The following is a 9,273-nucleotide window of genomic DNA, read 5'->3' on the forward strand; positions in this document are numbered from 1 at the left end:
TCAATTGTTGTCTTGTATTTTGTCACACGCAAAAGAGTTTGATTGGGAAAATTGGAGGCTAGGAGTAGGAGGATCGATAAGGTGGGGTCCATTTAATGTTTTTGGAGCTAAGTTGGAGGGTTTGATGGGAGAAAGTATATATAAGAGGAAAATCCACATAGATATACTTTGGCCTATTCAATTGTTCGATTTGTTTAAATTTGTTGGGTTGGGGTCAGTCACGGGTCTCCTTAGTTGAAAAAGTGAGGGAAGAATCCATAGCTGTCATCCTCATTCATCATCAAAGTGATTTTGTCACTTGGCTAAGTTGCTTTTGCTGATCCATCTTTTGTCTCCTATTTCTGAGCAATAGTTTTTGTGTTCACGGGTTCTTCATTTCTGGTATCCCGTGAACTTGCTCATCCTTTGGGTTGGGTGTTGCATTGCATGGAATTAACATAGCACTATGAGCTTTAGTTACATATATTAGACAATTTGAGATCTTCAAACTTTCTCACATCCAAGGACTAAATAATTAATTTCGTCAATACGTAGAAGTGCATGTTTGAATTTAGTGACCATATTATCAATGTTAGAAAATGATCAAATGTTTCAAAGTGATAATTGAAGGAAAAAAATGTTGATGAACTTTGTCCCTCTCCCTCCATTAGTATTCGAATTCAAATTCAAAGGACAATTGACATCAAGTTGATAATGTTAGAGATACATTTGAAACTATGTGAATAATGTTACGGATATACTTGATAATAAATTCAAACAAAAAGACAAACTTGATTAATATTTAATAATTTTAAAGATTATGTTAAAATATTGATAATCTAGATGTCAAACTTAATAGGATCCTACAATTTCATAGTAATTAAATTAGATATTTTATGGGAGATTTATTTAGGGATGAAAATGGAACGTAACAGAGCAACAGAGGATCCACCGATTCATGTGTAGATACATAACAGTGCATGTGACACAACCGATAATTGAAAATTCAGGATCTATTAAAATAATAATAGTTGCGCATAGAACTTGTATTCGTGCAATAATTCATCGTAGAGTATACTTTTATCCATATATGGTAAGGGTAAAAACAAAATGGTCACGGGAAGAACATTACACAAATGAAATTCCCTTGCAATGAATCTTGGCTTTGGAACATATTTTGTTGTAAAATATGTTCTGTGAACAGAATGCCCTTACAATGAACACAATGCCTTTAGAGTATACATATACTATTGTTAAAAATATATTATTTTTCTAATTCGAGCACGTTAAATGTAAAAAACAGATACTACGAAACATAATCCCCTTAACAGAGCCACCCACATGATTTGAATCAATCAAAATTCAATATGACATGCAAATAACAAGAATCTCGTGTCAAAAGAGTTAATCTTAATTTCAGGAATCCATTGCATTCAGCTAAGAATGTGCATTTGGACAATCTTACATGATTTATCGAAGCTCGATATCCTGCTATATACATGTTTGGAACCAAAGTGAATTTGCAAAAATCACAGTAACACTGTAATTTTACCAACTCACTCTCAATTGATTAAAACATGCACTACTTTTGCTACATTGAGCTTAAGGTCTTTATAGATCAAGAAAATGGAATGGACAAAGAAACACCAAGGGGTCAAAATTTTCTTAAAACAAACATCAGTGCATAATTCTCTTTTTTCAATTGCAGCCAGCCACATAAATTATTAATATAAAGAATTGTACGTATAGCCGGTTGCAGTGATGGAAACTATGCAAATGAAGAGTGAAGGAATTAGGGTGATATTTAGGAGCCTACTCACACCCATATAGCCAGCCAGGGTAATAGTTGCATCAGCAATCACTCTTGCAATTGTCCCAGCCTCTGTAGATAGAAGCCCTCCATTATAGGTTCCTCTAGAAAGCCTTGATGACATAACTCGTGAAAGCAGTGACAAGTTGATGCCTGTATAATATAATGCATGAATCATTGTCAAACATCATAAAAACGAGGTTTGCCACGTTCAATTTGTTTTCACGTTCCTTACTCAAATGCTTCTTGTTATTTAGTTCTTAAAACAATAAATGATGATTGATCTCATCAATAGATGTGTGTGGGAGGATTAGTGCAAAGGAAAAAATCAACATACAGGACAATGTCTTTCTACAAAATATTGAATCAGAAGAACATAACATACTAAGATTGTTACTAACAAAGTTAACCTCTCACAATCATCTTTAGAGTCATATGTTTCTCAAAGTTGTCCTGAACTAAGTATGAAACTGTTCCTAGAAAAGCAACTAAATTGAGGGTTTATTCAATTTTGTCCACTACCAAAAATAGAAAAACAAATCACGAGTAAAATATTACCTTCGAGTACTTCACAAGAAACAAACATAAGAAGACCTGAACAGATGTACTGTGGCTCGGAGTACGGAAAGATTACATTGAAATTTAAGAGTATGCCAACTAAAACCATAATTTCTGATGCCAACAGAATTTGCCTGCAAATAGATCAACATAAAGGTGGGATACCTTAGTTGTTTAAGGATAATACTTCAACTTTCAACAATTTTAAGGTTCTGAATGGATCTTTCTATTGCTTTATCTTTTTATCTTGTATTATAGTTCAATTTTTATTTTTGAAGGATATAGTTCAAAGCTTACTATCATGCATCTTTTACAAAATACAAAGCAGTTTTTGTGGGTGCAATAAAATGAGGAATGAGTTTTGTTATATGTTACCTGTCGTCAAACAAGTTGGTTATATAACTTCCAACAACAATGTTTACAGGAAGAACTGTCAAGCCAAGGCCAGCAAGAAAAATGGCTACCGTGCTTGTTGACCAGTTAAAGTAGTATGTTGTGATGACACTAGATTCTGATAGTAAAATCTCCATTACATATTTGAGCATGAAATATATCAATAGTTGAACCTGAAGATGTTAAATAAAGTTTGTCAGAACCATTTATCTGGCCTTCAATTCGAACTCTAAATTTCAACATCAAACAATAAACAAAACAACTTCAAAAGGAAAACAAGGAAAGCCTCTAAGCTACAATAAATGAATGAAAATGTATAATAAGTGCCTACTTCAAAGGTTTTTCTGCAGAGAAAAACTATGTAGTACAGGGTAACAACCAAATAGCAGTTCTATAACTTTCTACAATAAACTTTTCTGTAATTCAGGAGCATACTGTGTCTGATTTTGACAGACAAAAAAATAGTTTTCCTTCTCACCAATGACTTGAAACATACATCTAAAGAAGGAATCAAATGGATTGATGGTGTGACATTTAGAGTCACTTACAAACCTTTACAGAAGGTGTAAGGAGTCTATATGCCGATCCAATTGAAGTGGCTGGCAGACGAGATTTCTCTGGAACTTCTTCACTATCATCATAATCCTGATCACCATCTTCATCTCCCTTATCTTCTGAACTAATCATCAACGGTTGTTTTAAGCCTTTTTCAAGTGCATTGTTGTCTACTAGTAGTAAAAGAAAAAGTGTCATTTTCTATTACTTGTATTGAATCCTATGAAGAAATATATGGCCTCAACGGTGAAATTAGAGGACTGATAAAGATTAACAATCTTGCAAGATCACAATAGAAAAAGTAGAATTACGGTGAAATTCGAGGACTGATACAGATTAACAATATTGCAAAATCACAATTGAAAAATTTGAATTCATGAGTAGAGAGGTACCAGCAATAGCATTAGATTGAGGTATTGTATGGTTCTCTTCAAAATCACGACAAGGTTCCTCAAAAGCGATCCACAACCATATTGAATATATCAGCCAAGCAACCATCATAACCCACCCTGGCAAAGTATCTTGATTAAATGTAATATTGTAAATCTTAAACTTTATCTGCAGTAAGCCAGCTAATGCAGGACCACAAGCCATTCCGAGAGCACTGGCACTAACAAAACCTGCTGATGCTTGCATGCGTATTTTTAAGGGAACACAGTCGCTGATGTAGCGTCGGTTGACAGCTCTGGCTGAACCAAATCTGCAATCATAATAGAAATCTGTAAACAAAAGGAACTCTCAATGTGATTAGACCTTATATTTAAGAAAATATTAAATGGACCAAGACTAATTACCCACAGAAAAGACGACCAATTAGGAGAATCCATATTGAATTAAGATCATATGCTAAGGCATACAAGGTATTGCCAAGAAAAAGAATTATGCTGCTGAATACAAGAGGTCTGAAGTATGATTTATTTGACCAGGCACTGAAATATACTGAGGAAAACACCTGAGCAACGGCCATTGCCCCAATAACAATACCGCAAACTGTTGGTGCAGCCCCAAGGTTCGTAGAGTAATCATCTGCTGTAGGGACAATAATATATGTATTGACCATATACAAAAACGTGTTAGCCAAGTTTAGTAGAAGCGACATAAAATGGTATCTCTGATCGTCAACATGCTCATCAGATGGTGCAGGCAGCTCTTCTTGCATAATGAGTGCATGTTGCCCCAAAAAGTTTAGGAAATTGGTTGAGTGAGTTAACCTATCAACAGCTGCTCTTATTGAATCTATGACAGGATCCTGCATATAAGACCACGTAATTCTGATGGAATATCACCAAACTTTCAACTTCAATTAAGGCTTGCTTGAAAATATTAAGAGAAAACATGACAAATAGAAATCAGTGTAACAAAGTGAATGTAAAATAAACCTGAAGGGGAAGAGTAGGCTGATCATAAATTGATAAGTAGCTTCCTTGACGGTCCTGAAGTTCGTGAAGGTTGCGAGATAAGGCTCCTACAACAGCTCCTAACCCCTGCAAGTTCAACACATGTTAGTCAATACTCATACACAAGAGAAAAATGGCAAAAATCAAAATAAAGCAATTTGTTTTATGATCTCTGTTATGAAGGTTTTGTTTGAACTAAACATATTACCACATGCTTGAACACTTGTTGCAGCTGGGAATAAGGATGGTTTGCGCGAGTCTTAACATAGTAATCAGTAAATCTATAGCCGAAGCGTTTATCAAACTTCTTCAAGATCTTTCTCAAACCAACAGCATTTATCTCTATAAAATAGAGAAGCTTTAATAGATCTTGTCCAACTGTTCTATAAGCTTCTCTGAGTTCAGACATTTTGCTTATTTCAGGCTCTTGCTGAGCAGCATCCTGCTGCTCTCCCAGCTTCGCTATCCTGCTTGCCAAATGTCCTTGTTGTTCCAACAGGAAAAGGACAGTCTTCTCAATCTGAATTGTAACATAAAAGTGAATGAAAAACCGACGTAATTAATTACACACAACTACAGAATGGCATACATTACACTAAACTTTTGTAATAAAAATGATGCAATGTAATAACAATTAACCTTAACTCAAATAAACTAATCAGAGTCTAAGTTGAGCAAGTTCAAATGTAACGAAAAAAGGTCGAAAAATTCACGTAGTTTTAAAGTGACTCATAATTATGCAACCAACAAAGAGAACAAACAAACCTGATTATCAAGCATTCTTGAGAAATCCTTGAGAACGTAGTGTCGATCTTGTGTTCCGAGTTCAATTTGTTGAGCATATTGCTTTACTCGTTTCTTCATAAGTTTGTAGTTTATGTAAAATCTGAATCAAAAGTCAAGATTATAAGCAAGCATGCATTAAAAATGAATAAAAAATGTGGAGCTAATATTTGACTTGTTACACACTCAACACAATGTGAGAGAACATACACACCCTTGCCATTCCTCAATTTGTCTTTCTTTCAACTTTTTCCCAAAGGCAACCATCTCTCTCTGCAATAGTAAAAAATAAAAAACACAGTTAATTAAAAAGTTAACATGGAAAACATTAAAGGATGTAGCTATTTTTACGAGTAATTAATCCATGCAAAGAAAGCATCGACGGTAGATACTAGTTGTAAAGTGTATTTATTTATTTGATCTAATTATTTAATGGACAATATGCCACGTGTTATTATTATCATGAAGAAGCGTGCTACACTAAGGACAATATTCAAACAGTTTGAGCTTCACGTTACAATTGAGGCTATTTCTAATTGGACATCGCCATCAAAATGCATGTGAACGAGTGTAACAAAGATTACATCGTATTAATTAATTAATTAACTAATATACTAACGATTAACAATAACAAGAATAGTAATCAAACCAATAAAAAAAGCATGCGATCAAATGGACGATCGATGTGACATTGGATTTGCAGTAATTAAAGCAAGAAAACAAATAATGAAAGAAAGAGAGGATGCGAATAAAATAAAATAATAGTAATACAAAGGGAATGCTTGCCAGAAGGAATTAGTTAGTAATTTTGAAGAAAGCATAGATGATGAGCAAGAAGAGAGAGAGAGAATAAGAATGGATGCGAAAGGAATGGAAGAGGAAGAAGAAAGGAGAGAGAAGGTAAAAGAGGAGTGATAGTGTAGATTGGGGAATAACATAACATAACAAACAGAAAGGAAGCGAGTCATATTGCATATATATCGTGTTACTATTCTCTACTATATATATATATACACTGCCCTGCCATTCCAATTTCAAACTTCGAAACCAATCTAACCTCAAGACACGTCCTTAATTCTACGACACACATTGACCACTCCTCCCCATGCCAATCAAGAATGCCCAGGAGTCTTATTTCGTGAAAACTTTCATATTTTCAGTTTTCTTGAGTATAATATCATTTTTTTCGTGATTTTGTTTCTTTTGTTTTTCCAGTTTTATTGTAATGTTTGTTGACTTAAATTTACATATTAATTTCAATTACTTATATATTCAAATGATCACTTTAGAGTAATTAATGTTGCATTTAAGAAGATATGGTTATTTTATATACATTGATTTTGTTATATTTTTAAATTTTGTTCAATTATAAATATTTTAATTTTATACTATTAACTTATTAACTTGTAAGTATTGTTTTTTAAGTACAAAGAAGCAATTTAAATTTTGTATTTATTAACAAGTACCTCAAATTCATATGTTAAACAACTAAAAAAGGAAATAAAAAAGTAAATTTTAAACGAAAAATATAAACACATAGTGAAATATATTAAAAAAAATGTAATCGAAAAATATAAACAACGTTTAAGATTTTTTTACATTTAAATCTTTAACAAGTGTCGTGCCAAGTATTGAAATATAAAAAAGAAATAATTATTTCGCGATTCCTTAACTTAATTTTAGGTAATATTTCAGTCTTTCAATTTTTTTCTTTCAATTTAGTCATTTATTTAATTTTTTATATTTTAAAATGTCGACGATGTTACTTTTTTTTTTTTTACAAAAATTTAAAAAATTCATCAAAATTTTCAAAAAAATTCATAAAATTAATTATCATTTTCAATATAAAATCAAATTTCATAACTCAAATATTCAAATAAACTCATATTTTTATTCATTATTAGATATTGTTGGAGATTAAAATATGAGTTTATTTGAATATTTGAATTATGCATTTGATAAATACATGAATTTTCTTTAAATTGATATTGAATTTTATTAATTTTATTTGAATATTTTGATGAATTTTCTAAGTTTATGTAAAGAATAGATAATATTGTTGACATTTTAAGATACAAATGACTGGATTGTTATTTAAAATTAAATAAAAAAAATTTAGAGACCATTAAAACAATTATGTCTAAAAAAAAACTTAAAAGTTAATATATCTTATTTTAATTTTTAATCCAATCATTTTTGTAATTTTTAATTAAAAAATGGATGACAACATTCTCCCTCTCTTATTTGCTTCCCAGTTGCCGCTATACCCAGTGACTACTGTGTTGATTGATTTCAGTGCCACTGTCCCTCCCATCCATTTGCCAATTTTCATGTCGCCGTATACGAATTCGAAATTCTATTCAGTGGTTTTGGAATATTTGCTAATTGTTGTTCTATAGTTCCCTCGCAATGTACAAGCCATTACATTTGATGTTTTCAACAAACTATATGTAATTTCCAACTCTTTTTAAGGTTGCAATTACATGCTCTCAGTGCTACTTCTAAGAATAGCAATAAGTTTTTTAGTGTAGCGTAGACATGCACATGCTGTGTACTAAAACTGCTACTCATAATAATTTTTTTTCTCTATGCCGCTTTCAAGAAACTTGTATGCGTGTTCTTTCTTTCTGCAACTCAAACTCCCTCTACCAAGGACTATGTATTCATACCCCTATTATCAAATTGGGTCTTCAACATGACTTATATTTGACCAACAATTTACTCTCTTTATATGCTAAATGCTTTGGAGTTTTTCAAGCACGCCAATTCTTTGATGAAATGCCTTACAAAGATGTTGTATCATGGACCACGGTTCTGTCTTCTCACACCAAGAATAACCATCATTTTGATGCACTTGAACTGTTTGATATGATGCTAGGATCGGGTCAGTGCCCGAACGAGTTTACGTTGTCCAGTGCCTTGAGATCATGTTCTGCTTTAGGGGAGTTTGATGTTGGGACACAAATTCATGCATCTGTTGTGAAGCTTGGGTTAGAGCTGAACCCTTTTTTAGGAACTTCTTTGATTGAGTTTTACTCCAAGTGTGGTTGTAATGTTGATTCATATAAATTGGTTTCGTTAGTGAAGCATGGTGGTGATGTTGTGACTTGGACAACAATGATATCTTCTTTAGTGGAAGATGGTAAATGGGGTGAAGCTTTAGAAATCTATGTGAAAATGATTGAAGCTGGTGTTTACCCGAATGAGTTTACATTTGTTAAACTATTAGGTGTGGTGTCTTCTTTTCTTGGTTTGGTTTATGGGAGAATTTTGCATGCACAGTTAATCAGATTTGGTGCTGAAATGAATTTGGTGTTGAAGACGGCCATTGTTGATATGTATTCGAAATGCAGACGGATGGAAGATGCTGTTAAGGTCTTCAATCTGACACCTGAATACGATGTGTGCTTATGGACCACCGTTATATCTGGATTTACTCAAAATTCGCAGGTTAGTGAGGCTGTCCGTGCATTTCATGATATGGAATTATCTGGAATCCTACCAAATAATTTTACATTTGCTAGTTTATTGAATGCTAGCTCCTCAGTTTTATCATTGGACCTAGGGAAACAATTTCATTCTCGAGTTATTAGTATTGGACTTGAGGATGATCTTTATGTAGGAAATACACTGGTTGATATGTACATGAAATGCTCCCACATCACAACAGATGCTGTGAAAGCTTTTAGAGGGATAGCATCACCAAATGTCATCTCTTGGACTTCTTTGATTGCCGGTTTTGCAGAACATGGTTTAGAACAGTATTCTTTTCAGTTGTTTGCTGAGATGCAAGCAGCA

At 33.0% G+C, this 9,273-nt stretch overlaps 2 protein-coding genes across 3 annotated transcripts in view; one reads left to right on the plus strand and one right to left on the minus strand.

The window, feature by feature from the left end:
- Positions 1–1,375: 1,375 nt before the first annotated feature.
- Positions 1,376–5,744, minus strand: LOC101508342 (SPX domain-containing membrane protein At4g22990-like). Of its 2 annotated transcripts, none has more exons than XM_027333536.2 (10): positions 5,690–5,744; positions 5,458–5,578; positions 4,901–5,212; positions 4,675–4,779; positions 4,090–4,544; positions 3,688–3,995; positions 3,293–3,465; positions 2,723–2,913; positions 2,348–2,481; positions 1,376–1,942 (listed from the first exon to the last, which is right to left on the minus strand). In XM_027333536.2, exons 1-10 carry the CDS (start codon positions 5,740–5,742, stop codon positions 1,704–1,706), a joined length of 2,091 nt encoding a protein of 696 aa, XP_027189337.1. In that variant the 5' UTR covers positions 5,743–5,744; the 3' UTR covers positions 1,376–1,703. The 2 variants fall into 2 exon arrangements, with proteins under 2 accessions (XP_027189337.1, XP_027189336.1); XM_027333535.2 differs by having other exon boundaries at positions 3,293–3,468.
- Positions 5,745–7,685: 1,941 nt separating this feature from the next.
- LOC101508859 (pentatricopeptide repeat-containing protein At5g52850, chloroplastic) overlaps positions 7,686–9,273 on the plus strand; it is a 3,893-nt gene continuing 2,305 nt past the window's right edge. The window contains exon 1 of the mRNA XM_004496459.4: positions 7,686–9,271. Within this exon, the coding sequence (XP_004496516.1) occupies positions 8,014–9,271 (1,258 nt within the window). The 5' untranslated portion in view covers positions 7,686–8,013. The remainder of the gene's footprint in view (positions 9,272–9,273) is intronic.

Source organism: Cicer arietinum, chromosome 4, assembly GCF_000331145.2.
Source record: "Cicer arietinum cultivar CDC Frontier isolate Library 1 chromosome 4, Cicar.CDCFrontier_v2.0, whole genome shotgun sequence".
NCBI classification, from domain to species: Eukaryota; Viridiplantae; Streptophyta; class Magnoliopsida; order Fabales; family Fabaceae; genus Cicer; species Cicer arietinum.

Coding starts and splice junctions, on each gene's coding strand:
- LOC101508342 (XM_027333535.2), bottom strand. CDS start 5,742: ATGGTTGCCTTTGGGAAAAAGTTGAAAGAAAGACAAATTGAGGAATGG. Junction 5,579..5,689: donor CAAATTGAGGAATGGCAAGG/GTGTGTATGTTC, acceptor CTTTTGATTCAG/ATTTTACATAAACTACAAAC. Junction 4,780..4,900: donor AACAAGTGTTCAAGCATGTG/GTAATATGTTTA, acceptor TTGAACTTGCAG/GGGTTAGGAGCTGTTGTAGG.